Genomic DNA, 19317 nt, shown 5'->3' with positions numbered 1-19317 from the left:
CTTACATCAATATCTTAGCTATGTGCTATGCTGTATCTACAAATACATTAAATTACAGTCAGATCTAGCTTGTAATTGGTTTGAGTAACGGCTCAGTTCCAGTTCCTATTCCACAAGTACGTTTTACGAATAATAACGCTAAGCTATAACGACATAGGTAAGGTAAGTACATTGCCAGACCAGCCCGGACCAGTTCAACGCAGCGATGCAGAGTCTGCAGGTGATTTTTGCCGTAGCGGCTAATTTCGGAACACTTGCATCGTTGGTATTCCGCCAGTAGCGGCTTGGCTGTAATGAAGAACGTGATCGTATTTCGCAGCTGCAGCTGAACGGAGCTCTGCCGCGGATATTGCAGCCATCCGCTGGATATCGTATTTTGTTTTGTCGCAGCCGGCACGGTCGCATTGCTTGCACGGAACACCGTACGTGACCCTATGTGGAAGCGCGGCACGTCGCTACAGAATGCAGCCGGTTGGCCGAGGTGGACGTCCTGTCACGGAAGCGCCAACAGCTGTCAATAATACAGGCGTGTGTGTACAGCTACCCTAGCCAATTGCATTGGGTTTGCTCCCCATAAACATTTCTACAGCGTTGCTGATCTCCATTCACGGCCATCTGCACCACTGTACGAAATTACAATGAAATGAACACCCTTAGCTGCTTACAGGTGTTCACATACGTCAACGGGGACAGACGAAAATGTGTGTCCCGACCAGGACTCGAACCCGGGATCTCGTGCTAACAGGGCAGACACTCTATCCATCTGAGCCACCGAGGACACAGAGGATAGCGTGACTGCAGGGATTTATCTCTGGCACGCCTCCCGCGAAACCCACATTCTCAACACGTTGTCCCGCACTACATTCGTATTGCCCCCACCCATTATACTCATTACTCGCGGCGCGTTGCCGATTCCCGTAAGAGTTCGGGCACTGTCTTTCGGACATGTCCGAAAGAACAATTACGATCGTAGTATATATATATATATATATATATATATATATATATATATATATATATATATATATATATATCTTCACTCTGCTGTGGAGCGTGCACCAAATAAAGTCCCCACCACCCCATTGGTAAATTAAAACTGTATACTGGACCTTGTCTGAATTCTAGAACTTTTATCATTCCCATGGTTCGGGTTAGTCGTCTTATCCAAGAGCCTATGCTGACTTGCGTAGGTACACTCGTCTTCACGATACTGGACGTGCCTACTCTACTGAATCAATAAACACGGAAGACAGGTTTTGTGTGTGTAGGTGCTTTTTTTTTTTTTTTTTTTTTTTTTTTTTTGAGAGAGAGAAAATGGTCCAAATGGCTCTAGGCATTATGGGACTTAACATCTGAGGTCATCAGTCCCCTAGATTTAGAACTACTTAAACCTAAGGACATCACGCACATCCATGCCCGAGGCAGGATTCGAACCTACGACCGTAGCAGCAGCGCGGTTCGGGACTGAAGCGCCTTGAACCGCTCCGTCAGAACGGCCGACATTATAGAGAGACAGGGTGTGGATTTTGGAAGGGGAAACAAGACTCGAAGGAAGGCACATCTGGTGAAACAAATTAGGTAAATGGAGTGAAGAACGAAGCACAAATACGTCTTTGCCGTCGTCGTCGTCGTCTTCGACGTCATCATCAACATCATCATCATCATCATCATCATCGTCATTGCCACAGCCATCACAACCATCACCAACAAAAACAACAATAGCATCACCACACTGAAGTGTTTACAAAGTATCGGTACCAGTGTGTACAGAGTGCATGTGATGCTGTATATGATGTAATAGAGCAAAAAATTAGCCTATGACCACAGACGAAATTACGCATGTTACCCCAAAGTCGTCCACAACACATATAAGTGGCAGTCAAATGAACACGAGACAGATTTGAAAAATGTAAGTGAAGTGTTCATTATTTCAAAAGTAATCGCCTTAAATGTCAATACACCTACGCCACACTGAGACAAGACAGCCAAAGCCTCCGCAGGAAATTTTTTGCGATTCCCTACGGAAGCATGATTGTACCAACGCGTACACTTCTTCGTCCGAACCAACTTGATGGCCACGAATCTTTTCGTTTAGGCCTTCAAAAGTATGGAAATCACACTGGGAGAGATCGAACTGTATGGCAGATGCGTAAGAGCTTCCAGCGTCTTCAGCGTAGTCGAAACAACTCTGACAACATGTGCGCAACAGATTGGCGGCGTCTGTCAACATTCTTTGGCGTTTGGATGTGATGGTGCGTTTCAATTTTTGTAATGTGTCATCGTACTGCTGTGCGTTAATTGTGGTGTCGTGTTCCAGAAAACGAATTTGCCTGTTGTTTCGAGTACTCTGTAGAAAGCTTCTGGATGCTTCGGATGAAGAAGCGAAAGACTGGGTACAATCATGGTTCAGCAAGCAGCTGCAAACATTTTTCCATGAAGACATTGACCGCCTTGTCTCACAATGCGATAATTGTACTAACAGTTACGGTGATTAATTTTGAAATAATAAACTTACTTATTTTTTTCCCCATCTATCTCGTTTTCGTTTGACTGTCCCTTACAAAAGAATGGTTCAAATGGCTCTAAGCACTATGGGACTTAACATCTGAGGTCATCAGTACTCTAGAACTTAGAACTACTTAAACCTAAGTAACCTCAGAACAGGATTCGAACCTGTGACCGTAGCAGCAGCGTGGATCCGGACTGAAGCGCGTAGTCCGGCGTGTCAACACGAAATATGTTGCCATACTAAATCGCAAACCAAAAACCAGTGAATTATAAAAGCAGAGTTCTTGCGCTAGATACGCACGTCTTCTACACATCAAAGCACAATCTGAAAAATACTTCTGAAAAACATGTATATAGAAAAATTTGAACGAAATTAATTTTTAAAGATTTTATTAAATTCTCTCCTCTTCCACCAGGCTTGCATCTGTATCTAATTTTCGAAATTCTCTCTCTCTCTCTCTCTCTCTCTCTCTCTCTCTCTCTCTCTCTCTCTCTCTCTCTCTTTCTCTTCTCTTTATTCTGAACCACAAATTGACCTCGCGGATACTCCGTACTCAGTCAATAAGAATTTACGACACTTGGTTCCCTAACGCAACATATTTGTTGCTTTCTCCCTCATCTCCTAACAGTCGTCAGGCGCATATTCTCTGGTGTTTCTATCGACATTAGCAACCTAGTTTTTGCAAACTGTTGCTGGCGTCACCCGAAAGAAATACTGTTTATCATGTCTTTCATGCAACGCCTAGAGCGAAAGGAAACGAACGGTTTGTTTCCCCGTTACGAACAAAATTCTTAGTGTCCATTCGATAGAGTGCTCACGGATCAGAATTGATATTCGTTTTTTTCTGTATGTGTTAAGATGAACAGCAAAACACGAAGAACGATCAGGCAGACAGCGTGGGACAGGGCGGGATATTCAATCGCTGCCGGAGTACTCGTTATTCTTTGTGTTTTACTGTTCTTATTAATGCATATCGATAAAATGAATATCGATCTAGTCTCATTTGGGACCGCTCTAGCGAACGGACACGTAAAACACCGTTTAATTTTTTTTTATTTGTAAACTGAAAACAAATCGAAGATTTCCATTGACACTCGTCGTCGCATGGAACGTGTATTTGTTTGGGCCATTTCCAGCTACATAAACAAAAATTAAATTGCAAATACCTGCCGAAACATCACAGAAAATGCGCCTGACGACTCTTAGAAACGACACGCTGTATAGATGAAACTTAACGTCAGGCGAATTTTCTCTGTTGTTATATACAGATAAAGTTTAGATAAGCAACACATGTCCAAAAATGACAAGTTATAAAATGAATTTGTGGACAGGATCACTTTCATACACAAACTTAGAAGAAGCAGCGTGTTCAGTTCCTGGTGTATTTACAACGTCACATATATTACGTTCCCAACTTGGATGGTTGATTTTGTTGCTCTACGGGCGCAACGCACTCGCTACTTCGAAGAGGGCTACAAGCGCCACGTAGAACAGAAACATTTTCCATGCCACGGTCTCCTACAGAGCACGGGCCAGAGATAACGGTCTGCGTCTACATAGATACTCATCGATGCACCGTACGCTCCGTAGTATAGAGTACTCTGTACATCTACCAGTCACTGCCCTTCCTGTTCCACAGCCAAATAGAGCGAGGGAAGAACGATTGTCTCTATGCCTCTGTATGAGCTCCAATTTCTCGTCTTCGTGGTCCTTACGCGCAATGTATGTTTGCGGCAGTACAATCATTCGGCACTCAGTTTCAAATGCCAGTTCTCTAAATTTTCTCAATCGTGTTCCTTGAAAAGAGCCTCGTCTTCCCACTAAGGATTTCCATTTCAGTTCCCGAAGCATCTTCGTAGCACTTACGTGTTGCTCTAACATACTGGTAACAAATCTAGCAGTCCGCTTCTGAATTGCTTAGGTGTCCTCCTTCAATCCGACCTGGTACGGATCCCAAACACTCGACCAGTACTCAAGAATAGGTCGCATCAATTCCTATATGCGGTCTCCTTTACTGGTGAACCACATTTTTCTAAAATTCTCCCAGTAAACCGAAGTCGACCGTTCGTCTTCTCTACCACAGTACTCACATGATCGGTGTGTTTCATATCACTTCGCAACGTTACGCCCAATATTCAAACGACCTGACTGTGTCAAGCAGTACATAATTAATCCTGTATCCGAACATTACAGGTTTGTTTCGCCTACTCATTCGTATTAACTTATATTTTCCAACATTTAGAGCTCGCTGCCACTCGTCACACACAGTAGGAATTTTCTCTAAGCCATCTTGTATCGTGCAGTCATTCAACTTCGACACCTTACCGAACAACTCAGCATCGTCAACAAACAACTGCAGACTGCTGTCCACAACGTCCGCCAAACGGTTTATGTAAGAGTGTTGGAACTTTAATAGTGGCAACTATTTGTTTACATTTCGTACAAAATAAATACATATTTCAAAGTTTTACTGACCTTCAAAGTAGTCACCAGCATTGTGTATAACACGTTGCCAGCGATGTGGAAGTCGTAGGATACACTTAACAGTGCCAGTTGTGTTGACAGTTCGAGCGGCGCGGTGTACTTCCCAACAAATTTGTAGCAGTTCTGAAGCGAATGCCGTGAAGTGTTTCCTTCAGTTTAGAAAGGGCTCAAGTCAGGGGAGTGCAGTAGGTCGTATAGCACTTAGCAGCCCCATCAGCCAAACAAATCAGCAACAGCTTGCACTGTTCGTGCTTGAGCATTGTCCTGCAGAATCATGGCCAGGTCCTGCAGAAAGTGTCATCACTTCTGACTCTAAGCTTGTCGTAGGTTGTGTTCCAAAAATAAACAGCATAGAGACAGAAGCAATGTCACTTTCTCCAGAACCTCACCGTCATTTTGCAGGACAATGCTCAAGCACGTACAGTGCAAGCTGTTGCTGATTTGTTTGACTGATGGGGCTGCTAAGTGCTTATCACCTACTGCACTCTCCTGACTTAAGCCCTCGTGAGTTCAACTCGATTTCTAAACTGAAGGAAATACTTCACAGCACTCGCTTCAGAACTGCTACAAATTCGTCGGGAAATGCACCGCGCCGCCGTAACTGTGAATACAACTGGCACTGCTAAGAGTATCCTACGACTTCCACATCGCTGACAACGTGTTATACACAATGCTGGTGACTACTTTGTAGGTCAGTAAAACTTTGAAACACGTATCTATTTTGTACGAGCTGTAAATAAATAGTTGCCACTATTAAAGTTCCAACCCTCGTATGTAGTGAGCAGCAGCAGTCCTATCACACTTTCCTGGGGCACTCCTGACGATGCCCTTGTCTCTGATGATGGCTCGCCTAGAGAACAATATACTGGGTTCTGTTACTTAAGAAGTCTTCGAGTCAGACACATATTTGCCGGCCGAGGTGGCCGAGCGGTTCTAGGCGCTACAGTCTGGAACCGCGCGACCGCTACGGTCGCAGGTTCGAATACTGCCTCGGGCATGGATGTGTGTGATGTCCTTAGGTTAGTTCGGTTTAAGTCGTTCTAAGTTCTAGGGGACTGATGACCTCAGATGTTAAGTCCCATAGTGCTCAGAGCCATTTGAACCAGACACATATTTGTGAACTTATTCCATACTCTCGTACCTTTGTTAATAGCCTGCAATGAGCCATCGTGTCAAATGCTTTCCGGATATCTACAAATATGGAATCTGCTGTGCTCTTCATCTTTAGTTCACACTGTATCATATGAGAAAAAGGCAAGCTGTGTTTCGCACGAGCAATGCTTTCTAAAACCATGATGATTCGTACACACAAGCTTCTCAGTCTCAATAAAGTTTATTATATTCAAACGGAAATTATGTTCAAGAATTCTGCAACAAACCGAAGTTAGGGATAGTGTTTTCTAATTTCGAGGGTCCGTTCTTTTACCCTTCTTGTACACAGGGAAACGAGAGCTTAGGAGATTTGAAAGCGATCCGATCATGAAACTTATTTTACATGCAAACAGCTCACTTTCGGACATGTATTCCTTATTAATACTTAGCAACCTGTATTATTTCTTGCTTTTCAATGCGCTTTCGTACGGCAACATCCGTCGTGATGATCGGTTTGTTCTCCTAGTGCACGTATCATACATATACCTCTCCTCTCCTCTCCAGTCCTCTTCACTATAGATACAAAATCAAGTTGCTTCCTTGCCTCCGTCTCTGTGTGCAGGCTAATCTCAGAAATAGCTGTAGCGGTTCTGATCCGGTTTTTACTGATAGGTACGCTGATTCAGGAGGGAGGTTTATATATGTAATTTATAAATATTTCGTACAAACTGTCTGCACTATGATGGACTACAATTAAGTTATGAAAACGATGCCACTGCCACCTAATGAACAGCTGCTTGACTCGGAAGAGCTGCAGCGCTTTTAGATAGCAGAAAGGGTGACCAAACTCTTGTCTGGCGAGATGGATTAGTAGCAGAGCGTTTGGCTTAACACCGAAAGTTTGTCGGATCGAGTTCTTATTAGGTAACTTTACTTCACTCTGCCTTTTAACTTCGCATTCACCTCTCAATGAAGAGTGGAGTCGACAACAATGAAACGTCGGTCGTATTCCACGTTGCACTGTAGACCCCCTTTTATCCAGTTGGATAATTGGCTAGGGACATAAAAAATCGCCTAAGTGACATCTAATTGCTTGCAGTCGTTTCAGAACAACGGCGCAGCAAAGAAATACGCTTTGGTTTTCAAATATTTACGCGTAAAGTAAAACGCAGCATGGGATGCACCTTTATTTCGTTTGTATAAAGGAAGTTTTGCAGCACCGCAGTAAATGACTCAGCTTTCTGGTTTGCTTGAGACATAGACGCGTGTTGAGTCAAAAGATATTATTTGTTTGGACATTTTCATATTATACAGAAGTCTGATAAACGAATCTCTGCTGGCGAGAAAGAGATTTAGGCCTTTTAAAGATTGGAATGGCATGGACACGATTTCTTGTATGGAATTCGGAAGTTTCTTACGAACGAATAGATGATATTTCGAAATACTTGTATAGATGGTTGAGGGAAGCATTTCGAAATGGATGACAGTGTCAGAGTGCAAATTTCTGCTTCTTCGCATTGTCAGACGCAGTTCGCACTCTTAATTCACTGCAAATTCTTTGAACAATGGACAGTGAATGAGTCACTCAACTTTGAAGTTCGCGCTAAATATGAGCAATCATCAGGATATGATATGAGACTAAGAATATTTGTATAATGAAATACTTGTAACCAATAGTTTTCCTGCAATCATTTGAGCAGAACTCCATAGCAAAAACATATGTGAATCCAAAATGTATGATGTTTTTTTTATGCTTGAAGTAAAACGTTTACCGAAAAAGTACTTCAGCAAATTTAGATTGTTTATATACAGTTCGTTCTTTCTTCAGCGCAGTAGATGACTCAACTTTCAGCTTTCTACCTTCAAACATAGAAGTAGACACGATTCTTTGCGTCTGCCACACACACACACACACACACACACACACACACACACACACACACACAAACACGCGCGCGCGCACACACACACACACACACACACACACACACACACACACACACACACACATTTACACATGATACGCATCCAATATTTACTTTGATTGCAAATATATTACTTACATCGCAATTTCCCCAGATCATTGCTATGGCATGTCATTCCAAACGTTAATTATATATGGGATAGTAACATTCGTACCTTGAGATAACTGTCATGGTGTGCGCCGCTTGCATCTCGTAAGTTATATGAAATTGATGATATTGTCTTACTTAACGTTTGAACATTATACGTGCCCGCCAAACAAAATACGCTACGTCATAGAAGTCGTCTGGCCGTATATAGACAAAGCTATACGTGCGAAGCCGGGCCGGCTCACCAATGTACCATGAAATGATCATACGGCTTCACTAGCCAGGAGAATTCGTCGAGGTTTTTAGGCTGCCACGTGTAAGTCTTTCTGTCAGACGCTATTTCGACAACTTGTAAGTCCGCATATGTCATGTGAACAACATATATTTCGATTGTTCTTTAGGTCACTTGGAAGCGGTACTGTTAAAATTTTTAAGTATTTGAAGACCATCAAGTAGACTATCGTAGACACTGAACATGGCCAATGTGTGGCCAACGCCGAGAACGACTGTAATCATAAAAATACTTTGTGCATCAGTTTGTAGCTTACTATCAGTTGAGCAGAGAGCTTAAAGGACCACAAACCATTTCTCATGGGCAGGAGGAAGTAGCTGACAATGAACGGTACTCACAGGTCCTCGAGCTGCGTGAACGGCAGAAAGGCCTCCGGATGGATGTCGGTGATGCGGTTGTCCTCGAGGTCCCTGTGAACAGAGAGCTCAGCGTCAGGTGTGACGGCAGGCAGCAGACAGCAGGTAGCTGTCGGGTGTTGCGCCAGCGCGGCACACTTGGGCCCTGCTGTTGCGTTACACGCCTCACTTTGGCCCGGCCCCTGCTATTTATCCTTATCTGCCCTGCCTAATAATAGGCCCCCCGTTTCTAAACCTGCTCCACATCGTTTCCGTGGACACGAATAGCTCCGGGCTGTCTGAGCTCACTGGACCCACACGTCAGATCAGCCGAAAGTGAGTCGAAAAGGACAGTTGTGCCCTCAAAACCTGAAGTCGAATGGTTATTAAAATGCAAATCAAACTATTACTGCAAACGTACGCACACGCTCACGCACACCACACACACACACACACACACACACACACACACACACACACACACACACACACACACACACACACACAAACAAACAAACACACACACGCACATCAGGATTAACAGCAAACCAACACCGGACAAAACAGTTCAGGTATTCATGTCGACATCGCAAACAGAAGAGGAACAGATATAGAACAGACATGAAGATATTGAAAGTCCATTTCAGTATGTAAAGGGAGATGAAAATCCCACAGTCGTGAAGGATTGAAATGCGGTTGTAGTAGAAGGACTGGAATAAAGGGCTACCGGAGAATATGGGTTTGTTAGTAGGAATAAGAGAAGAGAAAGACTGATTGAGTTCTGCAATAAATAGTAAGAGCGAACCGCAAGATGAGGAGATGTACTTGGAAGACGCCGGGAGATACAGGAATATTTAAGTTTCATTACATTATAGTCAGACAGAGATTCCGAAATCAAATATTGGATTCTAACGCGTACCCAGGAGCGGACATATATTCAGATCACAATTTGATAATGATGAAAAGCAGGCTGAAGATTAAGAGACCAGTCAGGAATATTCAGTGGGAAAAGAAGTGGGGTATGGAAGTACTAAGGAATGAAGAGACACATTTGAAGTTCTCTGAGACAATAGACACTGCAGTAATGAGCAGCTGAGTAAGAAGTTCAGTTTAAGTGGGATGGACATCTAGAATCTGAACAGTCACAGAAGCTGGAAAGAAAAACACACGTACAAGGAAGGTAATTGCGAGAAAACCACTGAACAGACGAAATACTTCATTTGATAGGCGAAATAAGGAAGCACAAAAATATTCCGGGAAGTTCAAGAATACAGATATGCAAGTCACTTAGGAATGAAATAGGAAGAGCAGGGATGTTCAGGCGAAATGGCTACATGAAAACATGTTTAGAAACCGCAAAAGAAATGATTATCAAAAATACTGACTCAGCATACAGAAAAATCGAAACAACCTTCGTTAAAGTTAAAAGCAAGGGAGATAACATTAAGAGTGCAATGAAAATTGCACTATTAGATATAGAGAGCGGAAAGAGTGGAAAGAGTACATTGAAGGCCTCTATGAAGGGGAGGACTTACCTGATGAAAGGGAAGAGATGGGGCTTTCAGTATTGGAATTATAATTTGATATAACGTTGAAAGACTTTATATCAAAATGGTTCAAATGGCTCTAAGGACTATGCGACTTAACTTCTGAGGTCATCAGTCGCCTAGAACTTAGAACTAATTAAACCTAACTAACCTAATGACATCACACACATCCATGCCCGAGGCAGGATTCGAACCTGCCACCGTAGCGGTCGCTCGGTTCCAGGCTGTAGCGCCTAGAACCGCACGGCCACTCCGGCCGGCACTTTATATCAGACAAGGCGAAAGGGATAAGATAATATTGCGTTGTAATTTCTAAATTAATGGGGGAAGGGGGGAGTGGCATTAAAGCGAGTACTTAGGTTGGTGTGAAGACTGGTGACGTACCATCGGACTTTCGGAAAAACACACAAAACACACAATTTCGATGGCAACAGTGGATGATAAGACCGAGAACAATCGCACAATCAGCTTAATAATCGATGCATCCTAGTTGCTGACAAGAATAATATACATAATAACGGAAAATAAGTTGGGAATCCGTTAGATGAAGATCAGGTTGGCCTTAGGAAAGGAAAGTCACCGCAGAGGCAGTTTTCACGTTGCGATTGGTAACGGAAGCAATAATGAAGAAAACGCAAGACACGTTCATAAGATCTGTCGACCTGGAAAAAGAGTTTAACGACATAAAATGCTGCAACATGTTCGAAATTCTGAGGAAAATATAGGATAAGCTGTACGGAAAAATGGACGATAGACTGTGTGTCCCAGAACCAAGAGGGAGGAATAAGAGTAGAAGACGAAGAACGAAGTGCTTGGATTGAAAAGGATGTAAGACAGGTGAGCAGGCTTTCGGCCCTACAGTTCAGTATGTACATCGAAAGAGGCAATGGTGGAAATTAAAAATAGTTGAAGAGAGGGATTAGAATTCAAGGTGAAAAGATATCAGTGACAAGGTTCGCTCATGACATTGCTATACTGAATGAGAGTGAAGAAAAATTACTGCATTTGTTAAATAGAATGAACAGTCTAATGAGCACAGAATATGGACTGAGAGTAAACCCAAAAAAGACGAAAGTAATGAGAAGTAGCAGAAATGAGAACAGCGAGGCGCTTAGCATCAAAACTGACATTCACGAAGTAGATGAAGTTAAGGTTTTCTACTACCTACACAGCAAAGTAACCAATAACGAACCGAGCAAGGACAACATAAAAAACTGATTAGCGTTGGCAAGAAGGGCATTTCTGGCCAAGAGAAATTTACTAGCATCAAACACAGGCCTTAATTTGAGGAAGAAATTTCTGAGAATGTACGTCTGGAGCCCAGCGTTATACGTACATCTACATCGACACTCCGCCGGCCGCTGGGGCGCAGCCCCAAATCCTCCCGAAACCAGGTAGGTAAGCAGGTAACAGGACCGAATTCTCCCAAACTGACGCACTGTATGTCGTATTATAGCCAATAATATAATTATCTCTGCCATGTTCCTTATCTCCCTCCCCTACCCCTCCCATGTTTTAAACAAAAAGTATTGATTCACTTATGCACGCTTTGCGCGTGACCTTGAGAGGGACTTTGTCGCTTCCGCTGTGCCGGTTGGGCTTTTTCTCAATAAGATAAAAGATAAAACTTTTAAACATACTCACAACACACGCGAAAAATTTTTACATCTTCTACTGTAACTTCATATGCTTTCCTTTGCCTGCTTGGAGTATTCATAACGTTTAGAACTGCTACCTGCTTCAAACGGGAGGATTCGGTATTCGGTACCATCGTTTTTCAGATCCTTGAGGGCTTCGGAGGATTCGGTACCATTTTTCTGACCGCAGGAGGATTCGGGGCTGCGCCCGGCCGCCGTACGGCGGATGGCGGAGAGTTGCCTGTTCCACTACCAGTCATTTCCTTTCCTATTCCACTCGCGAATAAATCCAGAGAAAAATATCTGTCTATATGCTTCCGTATTAGCCCTAATTTCTCGAAACGTATGTGCTCTGTCCTTATGCACAATGTATGTTGGGGGCAGTACAATCGTTCGACAGTCAGCTTCAAATGCCGGTTCTCTAAATTATCTCACTAGTCTTTCTCGAAAAGCCAACGGCTTTGCCGCACTGGTAACAACGGTTCTCGTCAGATCACTGTAATTAGCTGCTGCCTGGTTTGGCTAACACTTGGATGGGTGACTGTCCAGTATGCTGAGCGCTGTTGGCAAGCGGACTGCACTCAGCCCTTGTAAGGCCAATTCAGGAGCTGCTTGGTGGGAAAATAGCTGGTCCGGCCATGAAAGCTGACAACGACCGAGATAGTGATGCGCTGATCATATACACCTTCATTACTGCATCCAGTGACGCATGTGGGCTGGGGATAACACGGCGGTCAGTCGGTACCCTTGGGCCTTCGAGACCTCTTCGGGTGCCGTTTGGTGTCTCTCGAAAAGAACGTTGTCTTTCCTCCGGGATTCCCATTTGAGTTCCCGAAGCATCTTCGTAACACTTACGTGTTATTCTAACCTACTGGTAACAAATCTAGCAGTCAGCCTCTGAATTGCTTCGATGTCTTCCTTCAGTCCGACCTGGTACGGATCCGAAATACTCGCGCAATACTCAAGAATAGGTCGCACTAGCATCCTGTATGCGGTCTCCCTTACAGATGAACAACTCTTTCCTAAAATTCCTAACGAACCGAAGTCGACCATTAGCCTTCCATAACACATACCTCATATGCTCGTTCCATTGCATATCGCCTTGCAACGTTACGCCCAGATATTTAAATGACTTGACTGTATCAAGGAGGATACTAGTAGTACTGTAACCGAACATTACAGGTATGTTCTTTCTCTTCATCTGGATTAACTTACATTTTTCCACACTTAGAGCTAGCTATCGTTCATCACACCAACCAGAAATTTTGTCTAACTCGTATCTTCCAACAGTTAATCAACTTCGATACCTTAATAGAGAACAACAACGGTGGTACCCCACAACCCTGGGGAACTCTTGACGATACCCTTGTCTCTGATGAACATTCGTCACCGAGGACAACATACTGGGTTCTCTTCCTTAAGAAGTCTCTGGGCCACTCATATATCTATGACCTTATTCAATATGCTCGTACTTTCGTTAATAGCCTGCAAAGTGCACCGTGTCAAACGCTTCCCGCTTCTAGAAATATGGACGCTGCCTGTTGCCCTTCATCCATAATTCGCAGTATATCATGTGGGAAAGGGCAAGCTGAGCGTCACACGAGCAGTGCTTTCTAAAACTGATTGAGAGACATAAGCTTCTCGATCTCAATAAAGTTTATTATAGGAACTGAGAGTATGTTCAAGGATTCTGCAGCAAACAGAAGTCAGGGATATTGGTCTGTTATTTTGCGAGTCCGTTATTTTACCTTTCTTATATACTGGAGCCATCTTTGCTTTTTTCCAGTGTCTTGGGACTTTGTGCTGGGCGAGAGAGGTAAGGGGCCAGTGCCGTAGAGTACTCCTTGTAAAGCCGAACTGGGGTTCCATCAGGATCTGATGATTTATTTGCTTTCAAATCCTTCGGTTGTTTCTCTATGCCAGGGATGCTTATTACTATGTAGTTCATATGGGAGTCAGTCCAATGGTCAAATGACGGTGCACTTGTACAATTCTCTTGTGTTGAGGATTTCGTGAACGTGAAATTTAAAACTTTAGCTTTCGTTTTGCTATCTTCAACTGCCACACCAAACTGGTCAACAAGGGACTGAATGGAACAAATTTGACCTCAATAGAGACAATATTTTTGTCAGCTGCCATGAGTACTCCTCCTCCTATGGCCGCCAGTCCGTCTCGTTGATATACATTCCACGACCTCCTAAATATCTCATATATTGAAACAAAGATTGTGGGAAAATCGGAACAGAAGGAAATCGAAGGATTTGAGATGTGGTGCGACAGAAGTCCATTGGAAATTAGGTGGGCTGATGAGGTATGTAATGTAGAGGTTCTCCGCAGAATCGGTGAGGAAAGGAATATGTGGGAAGAATGGACAAGATGATAGGGCATGAGTTAAGACATCAGGAGATAACCTCGATGGTACTGGGGGCAGCCGTAGGTTGAAAACTGCAAGGGAGTGGAAGGAATGCAGCAAAAAATTCGCCATCAATAACTCATCACAATTTAAGAAGAATAGCGATGTCCATACCTACAATACTACAAGGGAGATTATCTTTATTACTCTTTTTTTAAGCTGTCAGTGATTGTGAAAAGACTTCAGCATGCGTCAACAAAAGTCTTTGATCATTTGACAATATCAAAGTCTGAAAGGTGGGGAAAACATGTTTTAAATCTAACCTAAAACATATGTTGTATGTATGCAAACGACGAATGGAAATTTGAAAAAAGGCCGGGATTTGAATCCCTGTCCCCTTTTCGCTTGGCAGATGCACTAACACGCCATCCTGGCACAATGGCTTCGCACCATCTCAAATCTCAAACGTCTATGATATATACTAGGTCTCTGAAAACATATAGTTTCATTTGGTTAACCTAAAATCATTTCGTCTTGACAATTCCTTCTTTTCCATAGACGAATTTTTATTTAAGAACTGATAGCCTGGAGAAAAAATAATCTTGCTATAAGCTACTAGGACTCGTAACCAATATTTTTGGTAATGTTACATTTGGGGCAGTGTGCTATTTTCGAACTTGCAAATGAACAGCATGCACTGAAACCAGTCATGTATACATATTCTGTAAACCGACTCGTTCCCATAGGCTTTTGCAAGGGTGGAGGGGACGAGGGGGGGAGCAAGAAGAGCCACATGGCCCGCTCCAGGAATCTGGGGTACATGTTTCATTAATTTCAGAATTGCAAAGGGAAACACTGTGGCTTTAGTAAACATAGCATTTCTTGATTGTTAGGTTCTTCACAGTAAATTCGTCGTATACTGTTTTCTTGATGTGGCTGTGGTTTCGTCGTTGCTTCACAATATTGGGGGACATTTGAAGTAGTGCACCCTATCTTTTTCTGTCTCTTTCTTGTATAGCCATTAATGAACTATAAAACAGTACAGTGCAACACCCAGCACAGTACACGAATGGCTGCAGTAGACCTGCCGACACTCGTTCTCAATTCCTCCAAGGTCAGCCACAGAGTCGCAAGTTCTGTAATCCACTTGCCATGGCTACAGGATAATGTGCCACACTAGGTAGACGATTACCATTTTGATACAGTAGTAGGCTGTTAAGAGCTGACGACCAATTTAATAGGTGTCTTCCAAGATTTACAACATCCGTATTCGTATTACTAACACAGAATTGCTTACTTTTAACTGAATAGGCAGACCTTCGATATAGCAGTAACATTTCTCCAGTAAAATATTGACTGGACAACTATTAAACGTTTAAGATACAGTAAGCTTTGTGCCCTTGCTGTCAAATTTATTTCTTGAAGCTCGACAAGGTCTCAAAACTTAACTGGCACGAGGAACTTAACTAACAAATTATATCAGAAATGGAAGTTTTGGAATGTTGCATCCTCTTGGATGAATTTCTGCTGTCACCCACGCTCGTTCCACATCAGTTTGATAAAACATGACGTACAAATCATCCACGGAACATCTAACTACAAAGGAGCCGTTTACGAGATGAAATGAAATGTGTGAGTGGCTCGGGCCTACCGTCGGGTTGACCAGTCACCTGGTACAAGTTTTTTCATTTAACATCACTTCAGCGACTTGTGTGACGATGAGGCTGGTATGACAATGTAGACAACACAACACCCAGTCGCCGAGCAGAGAAAATCTCCGACCAGGCCGGTGATCGAAACCGGGCCCCTTGCACGGCATTCTGCCCCGCTGATCACTCAGCTACGAGAAAACTGCGATGTGTTGTTACCAGTCGCCACTGACTTCGGAATGAAATATTGTCCTAGTTAGCACAAATGTATTTGAAAGGTAAACGTTTCAATCAAGTTATCGTTTCATTAGGCTTCAATTCTTCGATAACCCTTGGTTGGGAAATGGGTACACGATGATTACTAGAAGCCATCTTGAAACGTTGCTTCATTAAGGCATTGTTATTCGGCTGATATCTCGAGAAGGTTCAATCGACCATGTTGCGTCTGAGAATGTTTGATCCTACACATCAAATGTTATTTACTTCTTCGGCTGCATGTGATCAACCAGGAGCACATGTTTTTAGTGCCAGTACACATTTCTTATGACTTTTTTTAGCGAACTGAAACGTTAACACTACACGGATTCCTGTTGAAATTACAATTCGACGTAGGAACAATTGTCATAGACAGTATCAAAGTAAGGGAAAGAAAATAATTCGCCACCATCCACCCAACAACGTTCCATAAATCCATGGTCTCATGGAATTTTCGGAAATTCCGTTTGTCCGTAACATTTTGGTGTTATGACGCCATCAGCAATAAAATGTATCAACATATTCAATATTTATCAAACTATTATGGAAACAGCTTATCAGAAGTTCAAATTTCACTCTCGTGACGTATAAAATGCTACTATGTTACTAAGAAGCAGTTTCATATGGCAAATACACACACGATAAAAATATAACAGTTGACATAAAACCAAGTAATACATCTAGCGGCTAACTGGCCAACATACAGTTTGTTTCTGTACGTTTTCGGCGATAGTAACGTCTTTGTGGTACAATGTGTGTCCTCAAGAGATTGTTATTATTTTTGTGTATCCTGGAGTTATGGTCATTATGAACTACGAAAACTTGCAGAAAAAATGTTAACGAAAACAGAAATTCAAAAGGATTGTTTAAGCCTCAAATTAACGCAGTGAAAAGAACGAAAGATGCGTTAGCCGCGATTGTTCGCTGACTGCTTATTGACCCTTTAAGGTACAGCGAAATGGCTTTTCGTCTAATTTCGACACACTGCTAAAGTTCTTTACATCATTCATGGATTTGCAACGAGACAATAAGAATTAGCAAGCGTGATACTTCATCAGATAACCATTCATTCATGTGACAGGGTAATATGTCGTGATTTGTTTATAACTTAATATTAAACATGAGTGTTCATGGGGCCAGAAACCTGCGTTGATAAATAATTAATGAACAGAAATAGGTACGTTCGTGAAGAGAATACATTGTTACGGAAAATATATCCTCTAAATTCATTTGATTGCTTTTCTTTAGGTAGTTATCCAGAAGACTCGTTTCATGCGATTCTTCACCCTGGTGTATCCTGTCCACATCTCTTCATCTTTGCATAACTATTGCAACCTATATACATTTGGATTTGCTTACTGTATCAGGCATAGGTCCTTCCTTTACTTTTACCCTGCACACTTCATTCCACCATCGAGTTGACGCTTCTTTGATGTTTCAGAATGCGTCCTATCTACCGATCCCTTCTGTTAGACAAGTTCACCATAAATTTATTTTCCCGATTTCTGCTTAGTATCTCTTTACTACTTATTCGATCTAACCCTCTAACGTTCAGCATTCTTCTTTAAGACACATTTCAAAAACTTCTGTTCTCTTCTGGTCTAAACGCTTATTGTCCATGTTCACTTCCGTACAAGGCTACCCTGTCTACAAACGTTTAAATTTATATCCGATATTAACAAATTCATCTTTTTTCAGAAATGCTTTTTTTACTAGTCTGTATTTCACAGTCTCTCTGCTTCTGGTATAGTCAGTTAATTTGTTGCCGATGTAGCAAAATCTTCTAACACTTTTAGTTTCTTGTTTCCTGATCTAATTCCCTCAGCTTCGACAAATTAAATTAGACTTCATTATATAAAGTTTGTTTTACTATTGCTGATGTTCATTTTACAACCTGCTTTCAAGATATCATGCATTTGTTTATCTGTTATTCCAAGTTCCTTTTTGTCGTGGGTGGAATTACAATATCATAAACAAACCAGGAATTTTTATTTTTCACCCCAAATTTTAATTTCCTTTCCAAATTTCTCCTTGATTTCCTTCACAGCTTCTTCAGTGTACAAACTGCGTAACATTGGGGATGGTCTACTATCCCGCTCACTCTCTTCTCGCCCACTGCTTGCCTTTCATGCCGTTCAACTTTTATAACTGCCTTCTGGTTTCTGTAGCAGTTGTAGATAACCTTTCGGTCCCTTTATGTTAGCCTTGCTACCATCAGAATTTTAAAGAGTGTATCCCAGTCAAAATTGGGAAAACTGTCTCTAAATCTGTAAACGCTATAGATGTAGGTCTGGCTTTGGTTAACCAATCTTCTAAAATAAGTTGTAGGCTCAGTACTGCCTCGCATGTTCCAACATCCCTCTGGATCAGGTCGTTATCTTCCACAAGGTCAGCCTCTACCACTGTTTCCATTGTTCTGTAAATAATTCGTGTCAGTATTTTGCACCTGTGGCTTATTAAAGTGGTATGTATTATTTACATCTGTCAGCACCCGCCTATTTTGAATTAGAATTCTTACATTCTTCTTGAAGTCTCAAGAAAAGTAACCCAACTCAAATTTCTTACACAGAAGTTGAAATAGTTTTGTCATAGCTGACGCTCCCGCAACAATATTTGTAAGGAAAGCAAATAAACACTTGTTGAAGTCGCGTTAATTAAACAACTTCCAGATTTTTTTTAAAAAAATGGTTACTGCCTTGGAATACTGAAATATCGTCCCAAATGGAAATCCACAACGTTAACAAAAAGGACAGTAATTGCACTTCTAAATCTACATCTACATTTATACTCCGCAAGCCACCGAAAGGTGTGTGGCAGTGGGCACTTTACGTGCCACTGTCATTACCTCCCTTTCCTGTCCCAGTCGCGTATGGTTCGCGAGAAGAACGACTGACGCAAAGCCTCCGTGCGAGGTCAAATCTCTCTAATTTTACATTCGTGATCTCCTCGGGAGGTATAAGTAGGGAGGAGCAATATATTCGATACCTCATCCAGAAACGCACTCTCTCGAAACCTGGACAGCAAGCTACACCGCGATGCAGAGCGCCTCTCTTGCAGAGTCTGCCACTTGAGTTTGTTAAACATCTCCGCCG

At 42.3% G+C, this 19317-nt stretch overlaps 1 protein-coding gene across 1 annotated transcript in view; it reads right to left on the bottom strand.

Moving 5' to 3' along the window:
* The window catches only part of LOC124622850 (lutropin-choriogonadotropic hormone receptor-like), a 410889-nt gene that overhangs the window by 107902 nt on the left and 283670 nt on the right, over positions 1–19317 (bottom strand). The window contains exon 11 of the mRNA XM_047148642.1: positions 8788–8859. Within this exon, the coding sequence (XP_047004598.1) occupies positions 8788–8859 (72 nt within the window). The remainder of the gene's footprint in view (positions 1–8787; positions 8860–19317) is intronic.

The sequence above is a fragment of the Schistocerca americana genome, chromosome 7 (assembly GCF_021461395.2).
Source record: "Schistocerca americana isolate TAMUIC-IGC-003095 chromosome 7, iqSchAmer2.1, whole genome shotgun sequence".
Classification (NCBI taxonomy): Eukaryota; Metazoa; Arthropoda; class Insecta; order Orthoptera; family Acrididae; genus Schistocerca; species Schistocerca americana.
The sequence above is the reverse complement of the archived record's forward strand: the minus strand, read 5'-3'. Positions and strand labels throughout refer to the sequence as shown.